The sequence below is a fragment of the Tupaia chinensis genome, unplaced genomic scaffold (genome assembly GCF_000334495.1).
Source record: "Tupaia chinensis unplaced genomic scaffold, TupChi_1.0 Scaffold000115_1, whole genome shotgun sequence".
Classification (NCBI taxonomy): domain Eukaryota; kingdom Metazoa; phylum Chordata; class Mammalia; order Scandentia; family Tupaiidae; genus Tupaia; species Tupaia belangeri.
Genome location: NW_006159579.1, coordinates 816,776 through 832,670, shown reverse-complemented (window position 1 = coordinate 832,670; position 15,895 = coordinate 816,776). Strand labels below are relative to the sequence as shown.

The following is a 15,895-nucleotide window of genomic DNA, read 5'->3' as shown; positions in this document are numbered from 1 at the left end:
CTAGAGCAAAAATCTCTTAACCCCCCCCCCCCCAAACAAACAAACAAAACAAAACCAAAAATCTCACACTGGGCATGTGTTTGTGCGTATCCAAAATCCTGAGAGGGGAATGATGGAGAAGGGGTTGCTACATGGCCGTCTCTCCTTGGGGGTTATTTCTCACTTTCTATCTCTCTGTCTCTCTCTCTCTGGCAAGCACATGTGCCCTATAGCAAGTATCTCTATTTTAAAAAAAAAAAGGGACCAGCTGATGGCATAATAATTATGTCATTGGACTGCCAGACTATGGTTCAATTCCTGGACCTGGTGGCTTAAAACACACTAGGCGCGTGTGTGCCCAAAATCCCAAGAAGAGAATGGAGGAGAAAGGATTATGGTGTGGCCATTTCCTGGGGAGTGATTTCTCACTTTCTGTTTGTCTCTGTCTCTCTGGGAGTGCACGTGCCCTAATGCAAAAATGTCTCTCTCTAAAACATAAATAAATAAATAAAATTAAATAAGTGATTCTTTAAAAAATTCTGATAGAGATAAAATCAGATTATAAACCAGTACACCTAATTTTTAGCTTTAAAACTGCACACATCTCAAATATTAGTAGTGTTTCCAAGTAGGGAGATAAGGTTAATAAGCACGTGTGTGTGTGTGTGCCCAAAAGCCCTATGGGATGCAGAAATGGAGGACAAGGAATTGTGCTGTGACTCATTGATGGGTTCTCTCATACTCCCTCTGTTCAACACATCTGCCCTCCAGCAATTAAAACAAAACAAAAACACAGGCCAGTCAGAGGCATGGTGGGTAAGGCAGCTGAATCCCACGGCCGACTTGGTGATTCCAGTCCCAGACTCAGCGGCTTAAGAAATGTGCCGGGCATGTGTGCCCAAAATCCAAAGAGGAAAATGGAGAAGGAGGGACTGTGGCAGGGCCATCCCTCCCGGGGGGTGTTTTCTCACTTTCTCTGTCTCCCTTTTGAGTGTACACACTCTTTAGCAAAATTTCAAAAATAAAATAAAAAGCCTGATGGTGGCACAGTGGTAATGTGACTAGACTCACATGGGAAAGGTCCTAGGTTTGAGTCCTGGGACATTCCTCAGTATGTCAGGTTTGCAAATGCACAACTATGACCTGGGCTGCTGAGACTGGGGTGGATCACAGCAGAGGCCCTGTCAGGGCTGCCAGGCTTTCTCCTGCCTTCCCCAATAATGAAAAAAATAAATAAACTTTTAGAAATGAATAAATAAATTAAACACCTAACTTTATGCAGATACTCTGAGAATGAAATAGTACACAACTGCAGGAGCAAAGGCTGATGTTTATTCTGGGTCCCCACCGACTCTGCCCTTACCATTGCTGAGAGCATCGGCACTCCCAGGGCTATGCTGCCGGGAGACCAAGTCCGTCCCTGTTTTCCTCATCTCTGTGCTTTCGTTACATCGTCTTTTCCAGTAGTTGAGCTCTTCCCGATCAGATTCCTGACAGCGCCGCAGAACAGCCATGGAGCGCCTCGTTTTCTCTACCATCTCCATAATGCAATTCAGGGCCTGAGCCAGAGAGGAAGTCAGGCAGAGATGAGATGAGGAAATTCAAGCAATGAACACTGAAAATCAAGTACAGGTAAGCACAATATAAAGAATGAAGGTTCAGGCACTTTATAGGTTTAGGAATTTCAAGTTTACAAATAGAAAGCTTTTCTTACAGCTTATTTAAAAATACATAGACATATATACATATAGTTCACTTTATACATAATCTTATAAGATTTCAAATAATGCCATTGGGATTCTTCAAGGTTGAAACTGTCATGTATAAAGACTACTTACAACTTGGTCTTTTTATTTTATTTTTTAAATAAAGTTTGTAGGCTGGGGCTTGAGACCTATTTTTTTTTCTTTTTAAAATAATTATTTTATTTAACTTTAGTTAATTTAGTTTAATTTGACCACAGAGAGGGGGAAAGAGAGAGAGAGAGACAGTGAAAAAGCAAGCCTCCAGGTCCAAGACTCAAAATGCAGTTTGGCCATGTGGGAGTCCGGCACCCTTAACCACCACGCCACCTGCTGGTCCTGGTCCTTTTCTTTTTTTAAAGGGCATGTGCATTCCCCCGAGTGGGAGAAAGCTCTCTCCACCACCGCCCCATAGGGTGTGATCATGCCACACGTCTCCATTTTCCCATCCTGTGATGATTTGGGGCATGCACACACATGTGCCCAGTATATTTTTAAAGATACCAGGAATGGGATTCAAACAGCAATCGGTCCTGTGGGATCTGGCTTCTTAAACCACTAAGTGCCTAGGGCCAGCTCCACAATTCAGTCTTTTTTCTTTTCCCCCCCACAATTCAGTCTTTTAAATACAGATGTGGTAGCCCTGTAGCTGAGGGAACAACAGATAGAAACATTTTATTTATGGCTCTAGTTATGTTCACTTCAAGTATATGTGCTCTACTAACTACTAGGAGTATTACGGACTCAGTAACAGACAGGGAAATCTCACACTGTAAGATTCTTACACGGTCGGGACCAGCAGTTAGTGTCATGGCTATGTTGCTGGACTCCCATGTAGTCAACCAAGGTTCAAGTCCCGGACCTGGTGGCTTAAACTCACGCCGGGCGCATGTGCATACGTGTCCAAGATCCCAAGAGGAGAATGGAGAAGGGATTGCGGCATGACCATCACCCCTGGGGGTGATTTCTCGCTTTCTGTCTGTCTCTATCTATCTTTCTGGCAAGCGCATGGGCCCTATAGCAAAAATCTCCCCCTCAATAACAACAACAACAACAAACGGAATTAAATAAATAAATAATTCTTAAAAAAAAAAAAAAAAGAATTCTTACATGATCAAGATGTTTCCATTCATCAGCCCATTCTCTTTCTGTCAAGCGGTGGTCTACCAACTCATCTTGATAGCCTCCATTTAGACCTATGTGAAATGAGAGATTAAATTTGAAGACTGCAGGAAGAATACAGTAGAATTGGATTATACTAAGTAAATATACACACTTGTAACAACTTTGGGTGTGCTACTAAGGCAATGATTCACAATGGGTTGTGAGGTCCACAAAATGACATACAACCAAGACTCACTATTCAGAAAGAACTCCAACAAATCTATTGCGAAAGACAAAGATGACCCATAACATGTGAAAATACACGCAAACTTCTAGGTAGTCAGGAAATGCAAATTAAAACTTCACTGACATAAGAATTTACACCTAACATACCAGAAAAAATTAAAACATCAGATAATACTAAGTGTTGAAAAAGATGTGGAACAATGTGAATGCCGAAATACTGAAACTAGAGTATGTACCGGTCCTACTTAGAGGCAATTTAGTATTACCAATAATATTTTTTCCATGGTTCTGATATACTTTCTTTTTTCTTTCTTTTTTTAAATAAAGAGAATTCCCACAGCATTTATTGCCAACTAGTAATAACATAATGGTAATCAATAGAGTATGAACAAAGTTTTAGAACTATACTCTCCATGAAGGGAACAAACTACTGTCTTCTCAGCAAGTTCTCACTTCGTTTATCATTTCTAGTTGGAGACACTTTGGAGCAGAGTTTTATTATCTCCTTTTAACATGCTCCTACCCAGTTGTTTTCTTGACTTTGTTTGTATCTGAAGATGAGGCTGATGGCCTGCACTATCACCTCCTGCACTTTCTGGCCCTGGCCTTGGTATGCCATGGTGGAATCTCACAAAGGCTGCACCCGCTTTCCAGGAGTGCAATGACTGTGTGAATCAAGAGGTCCTTACTACTTTGAAAAACTATCATATACAGCAACACTGCTAATAGTCCATTTTTTAAAAATAAAAATATTTTATTTATTTATTTTAATTTCACCAAACAGGAACAGAGTGAATGAGAGGGGTGGGGGTTGGGGAGAGTGAGAAAACAAGCCTTCGGGTCCGGGACTCGAACTGTGGTTGGCTATGTGGAATCTAGCACCCTTAACCACCATACGACCTACCAGTCCCTGCACTGCGAATAGTCTTTGCATCATTAATACAACCCCCGTCCCTTCTGTCCTATTTGTATTATCACATTGCTGCTACAGTGCTCACACCTGTCACTGCAAATTCAAAATCCAAGAAAGTTTCTTTCTGAGAATTTGCTTCAGGTCGGGATCAGGCTGCCTATAAAGGGTTGTATCTACAACTCACAATGCTACTTTTATCAGTCAAAATTTATAGGTGTTAGATTTATAGTGATTCTGCATTTTATTTATCTTCTGATGTAGTCATGCCTAAGTGCTAGCATTTCATGGAAAGATACTTTCTTACATATAAGAGCTAAAATTATGGGTGTAAGGTAGGTAATAGTGACCAAAATTTTCATCTTAAAAGAGGAGATGAGGTGATATATTTGCTTAAGAGAAGGGCTGGCAGATAATGATTTGGTAAGAAGTGAGAGCCACTGTATGAAGGCAGATGTTTTCAAACATGACTGGTGAAAGGAAGGAATCTGTAAGAAACCTGACAAATGGCTAAAGCCCCCCCCAAATCCCAATGAGGTAGATGATCAATGGTCCTTCAAAGTACAGGTCAACATGGAAACACTTTTTCCTGTAGTTCTATCAAGTAAAATACCAACTAAAAGAGGGGCACTAGGATCAGGACACTAAGGGAGGCATCATGACACAGTGAAAAGGCAACCAGAATGTGGGCATCAGACGGCCGGGGCCTGACTCTGGTCTCTGCCACTCTCTAGCTCCGTGACACTGGCCAGAGTTCCTTCATTTCTTATCTGTAAAAAGGAGGAATTTTGTAAAGAATAAAGGAGATACTGAAAATACACTGTTAGTAGCTAAGACCGGTAGTAGCTGAGACTCAGTAAATGCTGGTGGCTGAGAATCCCACTGCTGTCAAAGCCAGCACCACCCAGCTACAGCTGCAGGAAGCCAGGGGCTCTATCATCCAAACCTCTAAAAAAGAGCTAAGGAAAAGTCAGAGAAAGAGGACGAATTTGTTGCAATCTGTTACTCCACATGGTACCAATCGGAAATGCAGGGGTAACCCTAGAAGGTATCAGCTCTTTGATTCTCTGCGCTGACAGATGCTCAGCAGTTAATCTTCAAAGAACCTTCTACAGTAAGGTGAAATGAGTGTGTGACAAAAAGTGCTGTCTACAATATATCTCAGATGATGTTTGTTAAAGATTATTTTTCGTTTCCCCTAAATTTAATGCCTACTTAGGGCCCATGTGTCAGACATTCCAAATATAACAAATACAATTTTTTAAAAAGAATTAATTTAATTTGATTGATTATTATTATGTAATTTGCTATAGGGCACTTTCTCTCTAGAAAGTGAGAAAGAGAGACAGTGAGTGACATAGTGGTTTAGGTGCTGAACTCTCATGTGGCCAACTGTGGTTCAAGTCCCAGTCATGGCAGTTGAAACTTAAGCAAGAGTGTGTGCATGTGTGCTTTAAAATCCCCAAAATTTCAAGGAGAACAGAAGAGAAGGGATTGTGGCATGGCCATTCCCCTGGGGGTGATTTCTCCCAGTCTCTCTCTCTCTGTGAGCACAGACGTCCTATGGGAAAAAACATAATAAATGAATGAATGAATGAATATTAACAAAAGGTGGGGGGAGTGAGAAAACAAGCGGTTAGGTCCAGACTCAAAACCGTGGTCATCCATGTACGAGTCTGTGATGCCCCAAACACCATGTCAACTGATGGTCCCAACAAATACCTTATTATTTTTTTTTTTTGAGAGGTTTTTGCTATAGGGCGCGTGCGCTCGCCAGACAGACAGAAAGTGAGAAATCACCCCCCGGGGGGATGGCCACACCGCAATCCCTTCTCCTCCAATCTCCTCTCGAGATCTTGGGCACGCACGCACATGCGCCCGGCGTGAGTTTAAGCCACCGGGCCCGGGACTTGAACTGCGGTCTACTACATGGGAGTCCAGTGACATAGCCATTATGCTAACTGCTGGTCCCAACAAATACCTTTTCTTATGTTCAGACTATATATTTTACAGAGTTTGTGCTTAATCTTAGGAAAATAATAATAACAATAGTAATAAATAAAGTTAAATAAAATAATTCTTTTTTTTTGTTTTGTTTTGAGAGAGAGATTTTTGCACAAGGTCTTGTGCCCTCACCAGAAAGACAGAGAGAGACAGAGAGACAGAAAGCGAGAAATCACCCCCCAGCGGGGTGGCCATGCCGCAGTCTCTTCTCCTTCAATCTCCTCTCGGGATCTTGTACACGCACGCACATGCGCCCGGTGTGAGTTTAAGCCACCGGGTCCGGGACTGGAACCGTGATCAGCTACATGGGAATTCAGTGATATAGCCATTACACTAACTGCTGCTCCCAATAAAATAATTCTTAAAAAAAAAAAGTTTATTCTGAAATAAATCTGGATATAAAGAAAAGTTGTGAGGACTCCCATGTAGTCAACTGCGGTTTGAGTCCTGAGCTCAGTGGCTTAAAATTCATTCCAGGTACATATGTGTATGTGCCCAAGATCCTGAGAAAAGAATGGAGGAGAAGGGACTGTGGCGTGGCCATCCCCCTTGGGGGATGATTTCTCACTTTTTGTTTCCCTCTCCCACTGTCTTGCCAGTGAGTGCATGCACCATACAGCAAAAATCTCTCATAAAAACAAAAGTTACAAAAGTAGTACAAAGAATTCTCATATATCTTTTATACAGATTTCTCAAGTGTTAACAATTTACCTCATTTGCTTTTTCATTATATAGTTCTAGTGAATTATTTGAGAATAAGTAACACCCCTATATTCTTTAGTGTATATTTAAGCTTTCTCCAGTGTTTCATTTTTTGTTTTGTTTATTTTAAAGTTTTTGCTATAGAGTGTGTGCAATCATCAGAGAGAGAGAAGAAAAGTGAGAAATCACCCCTCATGAGGGATGGCCACACTAAAATTCCTTCTCCTCCATTCTCTATTAGGGCATGCATGCACATGTGATTTTCAAGCCACTGGATTCGGCAATCGAATCACACAGCCATATGGGATCCAGCTGCCTTAACCTATATGCCATCTATAGGCTCCATTTTTCTCCAGTTTTAACCTTCACTTTTATGTAGTTTCATTTTGTTATTTTTTTCTGAAGTTGATTTTATCCAGATTTCCCTCTTGGTAAAATCTTACTTCTATTAAATAATGATAGCAACAACAAATGAAATGATATCAATATCAAATGAGATAAACTATACACCTATTATTCTTTTTTATGTATAATAAGGTTTTATTAGTGACATTATCACTGCATGGGGAAGAAATCCAAGGATTCAGTATAAATTTAAGTTGTTACCATACTGCTTGTGTCACTTACCAAGATTATGGTGCCTATCACGAAATTCTCGATGTTCCATCATCTTGTTGGGTTCTCGATACAGGTGTGAAGTTGCGATATCCTCGAAGGTGTAGTGTTGAAGAGGTGGAGGTGTAGGATGGAACTGGCCGCCAGGATTCATGAGGGGCACAGTGAGGGCAGGGCTGTGCCGGGGAGCGGGGCTGATGGTACACACTCTCTTGGCAGGAGGTTCAGGAGGAACTGTATCTCTTTCGAAACTACTCTCTTCCCTCCTGAAGAACCAGAAGTACACATCTGAGTTGGTCAACAAGTAAGTGCGCATGCAAACATTTCCTCAGCACCAACTTTGTATTGTTATGTTGTGCAAAGCATGGTCACAAAAAGGAAGACTATAAGGACAGGTCTGACATGAGGCATGAACTGTGTCTTCAAGGACCAGGCACAGAATGTCAACTGTGGACAGTCCAGCATGGAAACAGTGGTCAGATCTAAACATAACCAGGCAGAACACCTACCATGCATGATGCAAAGGAGAGACATGAGAGATGACTGCATTTTCCTATCTGACGGGAATACGAGAGTAATTGGTGCAACTACGTTTAGGAATAATTCCAGGTCAAATTTGTTATTGTGGAGGGGAGTTATTGAAAAACAGCTCTCTACATAGGAGAAAGAAGGTTCACATAACTTATCTACTTGGGACTAGATTTGTTACAATTAAAGTTGTAGCAAATGTTGTGTTGCTAAAATACAGCCTCCTCCTTGATAACCCAGAGAGTACTATGAGAGCCAGAGCAGTGGATCTACAGAATGTTCAAGAGCAGTTTGTTACTAGGGGCATCAAAAATTGTATGAAGAGGTTTCCAAAAACAGTCATGTCTGCCAGCTACTTTTACGGATTTTAGATTTACTCTACTGCTTCATGTTGGGACAAGAAACTACTGGATCGTTGGAAGAGTCATGATGCATTCTGGCATAGAAAAACATGAAAAAAAAAAAAATCATGATTTTCCAAATAACACAGTACACTAGGAAACCTGAGAAACTGCCTATCCACAACCCCAATAATCAATTTCTCTTCCTTTTACAGCAAAGGAAAGGCCAAGGCCGAAGTAGTTCCAGAAAAGCAAGGAAACCTCACCTCTCCGGACTGGGCCTCTTGCCATTCCCATGCACTTCCATGAGCAGCTCGGAAGAGTCGGCAGGCGACGCGATGCTGGTGTTGAGCAGAAGGTGCTCGTGCTGAGCCAGGTACTGGGACGGGGTCTGCTTGGCGGCGCGTGCACAGTGCAGCAGTTCTCGCTGCAGCAGGGGCAGGTTGGCCTTGAAAAGAGGAGACCGTTTTCCCAGTGTGGGGCCCTACATGACAGGGCTTTCACAGAGCAGATGACACAATACAAAAGCCAAACTGTCCTTGTCAGTCGGAGGGTCATATGCTCCTTCTGTGAATAAACTGACATCTATCGTACTGTATTTGAATTATTGGCTAACTTGTCTCTTTGTTTCAAGAATTTGTAAATTCCCTTAAGGAAGAACCATGCCTTATTCACCGTTGTGGCCTACGACAAAGTTCAAAAATGGTTTGTTGAACTAAATAATTTAAAAACATGTGTTTGGGACCAGCAGATGGTGTAATGGTTAGGTCGCTGGATTCCCACATAGCTGACCTCAGCTCAAGTCCTGGACACGGCATCTTAAAACTCATGCTGGGTGTGTGTATACCCAAAATCCTGAGGAGAATGGAAGAGAAGGGACTGTGGTGTAACTGTCCCCATGGGGGGGGGGAGCGGGGGCGGGGCGCTGTTGTGATTTCTTGCTGTCTCTCTGGCAAGTGCATGTACCCTATAAGAGTATCTCTCTGGGAAAAAAAAAAAGTACTTTTGATGACTTGGGTCAAGTAGGGAATTACTACCATCTAAATGGGAGCAGGAGGAGCTCACACTTGTCTCTATCATTAAAAGTCCTGCTTTCTGTCTTTTGAATCCTGACCTGTCTGTACTTCTCAACCTTCCCTTTCTGTCCTTTATGAGCACTGCCTTGGAAGTCTGGAAACTGTGATTATTGTGTAACATGGGATTTTGCAAAGGTGTACTGGGAGTACTGTGATCTTAATTTGTTAAAGAATAATTAATTGTGTATTGATATTTTCCCTTCTAGGATACAATAATCTTTAATAAACACAAATGATACAAAAAAGCCTGTATCTTTTGAATTTTAGACTTCTATAATTCCTCTGCATATAGAATTCCCATATATCTTTTATTAAAAAAAATGTAAGAATTTAATTTTTCTCCTCAAATTTAAAAATAATTCAGGCTGTGCCCATAATAGAAGCCTTTATCCCATGGGACAGATGAGCAAGTGAAAGGAGAGTTTTAAATGCATGCAAGTAGTCATCCCATCACTGAGGGTTAATTTAGCAGGCACCATAATTAGTGACTGTTTTAAAACAGAAATAAATTGACAAAACCACAAATGCTAGCCAAAAAGCTGCTATAACAACCTACCTCATGCTGTTTTCCAAAATAAGAGTATAAGAATAGGAAATTTGAAGATATGAAACACTTTTTAAGTTTGTTCTATAACCCAAATCTTCTTGCAACTGTAAAATCGTAACTGAAAAAAATACCATGCCAAACCCTTATATTCCTGATATATCCTCTGATGTATAACAAAATAAAATCTAATTATTTCCTATTAACACCAATGTAATAAGTCTTTCTTGATTCTAGAGTCTGGGGAAATAACTGTCTCCTGGCTCTGACAAAGAAAAAAGAGACCAAGATAGAATTATCACAGCTGTCTGAGAGCTGAGACAGTGGCCGCCAACGCGTCACTGCTATTAGAACAGAACCAAAACACAGACCACGCTCTTAGGCTGATGCACCGCCTGCATGTCTTCTGTGTTCCAGTTTCAAGTTTCTGTTCCGTTCCAATCTCTTCTCAGAATGTTGTACACACATGTGAACACATCTGGTGTGTTTTTCAAGCCACTGGGTCTAGGACTCAAATCACACGGTTGGCCATGTATGATCCAACTGCCTTAACCACCATGCCACCATATGGCCCCATTTAATTGCCTTTGAGCTATTTTTATTTATTTATTTTTAATGTTTTTTTTTTTTTGCCCTAAGGCATGTGGGCTCACCAGAGGGAGGCAGGAAGAAAGAGGGAAGTGAGAAATCATCCTCCAGGGGGATGGCCACGCCGCAATCCCTTCTCCATTCTCCTAGGATTTTGAACATGCATGCACATGCAACTGGCCATGACTTTCAAGCCACTAGATCGAGGACTTGAACCAGCCATGTAGGAATCCAGTGCCCTAACAACAACCATGCCACTTGCTGGCCCTTATTTATTTATTTATAATTTATAGTAGAACAGATGCAATAGTCAGAGAGAATGAGAGAGAAAAAGAGTGAGACACAAGGACCCTGCACAGGACAGTCACCCAACAATCCTCTTTCCCCAGTCCTTCAGCCCATAGGATCCTGGGTACAAACTAGGGTTGACGACATGGTAGTGCACTGATGTAACCATTATGCCACTTGCTGGTCCCTAAATTAACATTTGGAGAATTCAGGGGAAGATATGAAGGAATTTTTGTATCACTTTGCATTTTATCTATGAGCATGACATTATTTAAAAATAGAATGTTTTTAAAATTATTTATTTAGGGACCAGCAGTTAGCATAATGGCTATGTTGATGGACTCCCATGTAGTTGACCACGGTTAGAGGCCCAGATCCTGTGGCTTAAACTCATGCCGGGCGTGTGTGCGTGTGTGCCTGAGATCCCAAGAGGAGAATGGAGGAGAAGGGATTGTGGCGTGGCCATCCCCCCTAGGGGGTGATTTCTCTCTTTCTGTCTCTCTATTTCTCTCTGTCTTTCTGGTGAATGCATGCATCCTATAGCAAAAACCTTTCTAAAAATTTTTATTTAATTACATTTATTATTATTATTATCATTTTAAACTTGACCAGAGAGAGACACAAAGAGAGAAAGAGAGAGGGAAAGTGAGAAAGCATGCTGCTATTTCCAGGACTTGAACCATGGTGAGCCATGTGGGAATACGACACCTTAACCTCCACGCCACCTGCTGGCCTTAAAATGTTTTTTAAAACATTTCTTCACATATCACGATAAGGACCTTATTAGAAAGTAGGCTAAGATGGGGTGAGAGGAACACAAACAATGCCCTCCCACATCTTCTTCAGTATTACGCTGAGTCCAACTTGTGAGGGTCTCTCAGATAACACTGTTCACTCTCTGGTCATACCCCAATGATTCAGTGTCAGTCATTTCCTGTGCTAGGAACCCACCTCCTCCCCCCAGCCCCACATCTCTAGCCCACTCCCCTGTAGGCTACCAGCAGTTTCTGCACACAGAAAATGACTCAAGTCTTTTGCAATTCTCATCTCATCGAGCATGAGACTTACTGGCTGACTGTCCTCAAGCCTTTCTACCAGGCCCAAATGAAAAAAAAAATGTGACAAGTCACCAATACTGGAAGGGGATCAGTAGATCTCTAAGATATGTTGAATATAAAATGCTTTGGGTAGTTACCTCATAAACTTACCTTGAGAAATGGAATCACAAAAGGACGAAGAGGAAAGTTTGTGGCCTCTTGGAGCTTACAATGGAATTCTTCAATGGTCACCGTTGAGTTCTGAAAAGATAAATAACATTACTCAACTTCTGAAGATGCTGGACCCTTTTAAAGCATAAGAAAGAAATCATTCCAAAAGCTCTATTATGAACTCAGACCACTCTCAAACGTTAATCAAATTCTGTTTTCTTTGTCACAGAAATTCGGCCTCTTTGAATCTCTTCTCTTCACCCGAATCCGAATTCTGTGGTATATAGAAAGGGCACTGCCTTCCCCACTGATCTGAGGAGAGAGGCACTCAAGTCCCTCATATTGTGGGGTCAACCCAAGTCACCTCAACAACAGGGAATAAAGCGTACAATGTTTCCCACTGCACAGACTCTGACTTGGTCCAGGATGTCAACTTCAGAACATTTTTTGGAGGGATCAGCAGAAGGCATAATGGGTATGTGGCTGGACTCCCACATAGTCCTCCACAGTTCAAGTCCCAGACCTAGCAGCTTAAACTCATGCTGGATTTGTGCGTGTGCGTGCGCACACACGTGCGTGTGTGCACAACCAAAATCCTGAGGAGGAGGGATTGTGGCATGGCCATTATCCCTGGGAAGTGATTTCTTGCTTTCTGCCTCTCAGGAGAATGCATGTACCCTATAGCAAAAATCTCTCTCTCTTAAAAAAAAAAAATCTGGAATCAGAGTGCCACACTTTTTAAAAGCTCATTTCCATCACAGATTCTGTGCATAACCTTTTCAAATCTTCTCAATGGAAAAGTGTTAAGAAAATAAAAATAAATAAAAAATAAAAAAAAAAAAGGAAAAGAGAAAGAAAAAAGGACTAGGTGCCTTCTATCTAACTTCAGGGGGCCTGTGTGTATATCAGAACAATTCCATAATAATAAACTCCCATTGGTAAACTCTCATTATTCTCAGGAAAATCTGTAAGTACTTCCTCGGTGGCTTTTCAAAAGTCTAGGCTTTAAACTAGGAATAAAATCTCAGCTCTCGGGGCTAGCACATGGCATAGTGGTTAAGGTGTTGGACTCCAAAGATACTTCAAGTCCCAGAACTGGCAGCTTGAAAATCACTCCAAGTGTGTGTGAGTGCATGTTCAAAATCCCAGGAAGAGACTGGAGAAGGAACTGTAGCATGGCCATCCTCCCTGGGGGGGGGGCCACCCCCCCGGGGGGGGGGGGGGATTTCTCATGGTATCTCTTTGGTGAATGCACACACATTATGGCAAAAATCTTTAAAACAAAACCAAAAAGAAAACAGAAAAGCCTCAGCTCTCTGCTTAAGGTGAATCAATAAACATATTTTCTTTTTTTTTGAGAGAGATTTTTGCTATAGGACACATGTGCTAGCCCAGAGTGACAGAGATAGAGAAAGAGAAACTGAGAAATCACCCCCCAATCAAAGGGTGTGGCCAGGCTACAACCTCTTCTTCTCCATTCTCCTCTCAGGATTCTGGGCACGCACACATATGTGCCAAGCATGTGTTTTTTAAGCTGCCGGTCCAGGACCCAAACCTCGGTCGACTACATGGGAGTCCAGTGACATAACCATTATGCCACCTGCTGGTCCCAACAAACATATTTTTTCCAAAGTTCAGAAGATACATTTACTTTAATGCCTTAACACACAGTATGGTAACAAATTAAAAAAAAGCAAAAAAACCAAAACTTCACCATCACTCTGAACTCTTACTCCACAAGAGCAATTACTACTTACAGAAATGTTTAGAAAATCATGTTCAAAGACATTAGATGTAACACAAATTATTCATCAGCCTAATATTGTTTCTTAACCAGAATTGAATGAAAGAAACAAACAAATATGTAGATATACCAATAGAAAACGGCATCAAAATTTACAATAAAGACCCAATTGAGGTATCATGGATCAGTTGGTGCTATTACTTGGCAGACTAAGGCCATCTAGGATGACCACCCTCAAAGCCTGATACCATAGCCCATGGCTACAGTTATGGTCCCAGATACCTGGGAAATTGAGAAAGGAGGATCACAGGACAGCAAGACCCTGTTAAAAACAAACAAACAAAACCTAAAAATTACAATACAGTAATATAGCAGAACACTTGAGTTCAGGGGAGAGGAAGCAGATTTGTATGCATTAATGAGGAAAGGTGTTTAGAATATTCTGCTGCTAAGGGAAAAACTATAAGCAAAACAGTATGCATTCTAAAAATGCACCTATGAAAATAGATGAAGGCACGCGCACACACTATATAGTATTTAAAATACCTGACAGGATAATCGAACAGCAGCTTTTCTGCATATGAAATTATGGAGGGCTTTCCACATATATCCTATTTATTGTGCACTAAAAATTAAAGTGTCTTCCTTGAGGGAAAAAGGATATATCCAATTTTACCATGAGAAATGAAAATGAATACTTTCCTTCATTCAAACCAAAACAATTATTTTATCTTTTGAGACTTAAGTACATTGCATCTGTACAGTACAACCGAAGTAACACTGTGTGACACAGGGAAACACAGTAGTCCCCCTACCCCCTGGGAAATAATTGTCAAGACCCACACTGGGGGCATGAAACCCTGGACTGTATCAAACCCTGCATGCTTTCGTGATTCAGTAACTGAGATGGCTGCATGACTGCTACATGGCTATGCTGGACAAAGGGACAGTGCACAACCCAGGCCGGGAACAGGACAGCATACAATGATGTGTGAGATTTCATCATGCCCAATTTAAAAGTTACCAAGTACTTATTTCTACAATTTTCCACTTCGGACTTGTCCTAGCCCACCTTTGCGATACTAACAGAAATACTTGAGACTAAATGATCTCAAAGAAAACAGAGGCTTATTCCCCAAATTCCCTATTCTGGTGGTGGTAAAATCCAAAGGCATCACAAAATGGCTGAAGGTAGAACTTTTAGCAGAGCACGGTCGGTACCCATGAGGCTGCATCCTCTACTTACGTACTAACCAGAACTCAATCACAGAGTGGAACTCAAAGGCCCCACCCTGGGACACCCCAAAGAACAGTTTATGGATATAATCAAGGACTAGCATAGCAGATGGGATGGTGGTTAAGGCACGGGACTACCACACGGCTGATGATAGTCCGAGTCTCTCTGGTAAGTAAGTAAGTAAGTAAATAAGTAAGTAAATAGAATAGGGGCCGGCAGGTAGTGTGGTGGTGAAGGGTGCTGGACTCACACAAGGCTGACTGTGGTTTGAGTCCTAAACCTGGCAGCTTGCTTTCTTACTTTCTCTTTCTCCCTCTCTCTTGCTGTTCCTCTCTGGTCAAATCAAATCAATCAATCAATGAATCAATAAAGAGAGATAAATAATTCATTAAAAAAATTAAAAATAAGTAAATAAGTAAAATTAACTATATTAGGGGAAAATTTTAAAAAGACATATTTGAGTTAAATAAGGAAGGCTATACACAAGGCTATACACTACTTTCACTTGAAGTAATTCAAATGCAGCCTTAGAAAGCATGTTTCTGGGGGCTGGCAATTGGCGTAATGGCTATGTCACTGGACTCTCATGTAGCCGACCATGGTTCAAGTCCTGGACCTGGTGGCTTAAACTCACACTGGGTACATGTCTGTGTGTGCCCAAGATCCTGAGAGGAGAATGGAGGAGAAAGGGTTGGGGGTTGATTTCTCACTTTCTGTGTCTGTCTTTCTGGCAAACGCATGCACCCTACAGCAAAAACTTCTCCCCAAAAAAGAAAGCATGTTTCTGGCAAAGAGTGAAGAATACAAAAGGCAAGATGTTAAGAAATCTGGTCTCTGGATATCAAGGCCAACACCTATATCTTAGATGTTCTATTTAGTATTCATGGGTATATTCATATTATCAACAATGATCAAGATATAGAAGCACAGGGACCAGCAGTTAGCGTAATGGCTATGTTGCTGAACTCCCACGTAGTCGACCATGGTTCAAGTACCAGGCCTGGTGGCTTAAACTCCCGCCAGGTGCGCGCGTGTGCGT

The 15,895-nt window shown here is 41.5% G+C and overlaps 1 protein-coding gene across 5 annotated transcripts in view; it reads right to left on the bottom strand.

Moving 5' to 3' along the window:
• The window catches only part of CBFA2T2 (CBFA2/RUNX1 partner transcriptional co-repressor 2), an 84,450-nt gene that overhangs the window by 11,993 nt on the left and 56,562 nt on the right, over positions 1 to 15,895 (bottom strand). For all 5 annotated transcript variants that reach the window (XM_006144010.1, XM_014586117.2, XM_006144011.3 and 2 more), the window contains 5 exons: positions 11,876 to 11,965; positions 8,438 to 8,619; positions 7,315 to 7,568; positions 2,832 to 2,917; positions 1,343 to 1,538 (listed from right to left, as the gene is read on the bottom strand). In XM_006144010.1, the coding sequence (XP_006144072.1) occupies positions 1,343 to 1,538; positions 2,832 to 2,917; positions 7,315 to 7,568; positions 8,438 to 8,619; positions 11,876 to 11,965 (808 nt within the window). The remainder of the gene's footprint in view (positions 1 to 1,342; positions 1,539 to 2,831; positions 2,918 to 7,314; positions 7,569 to 8,437; positions 8,620 to 11,875; positions 11,966 to 15,895) is intronic.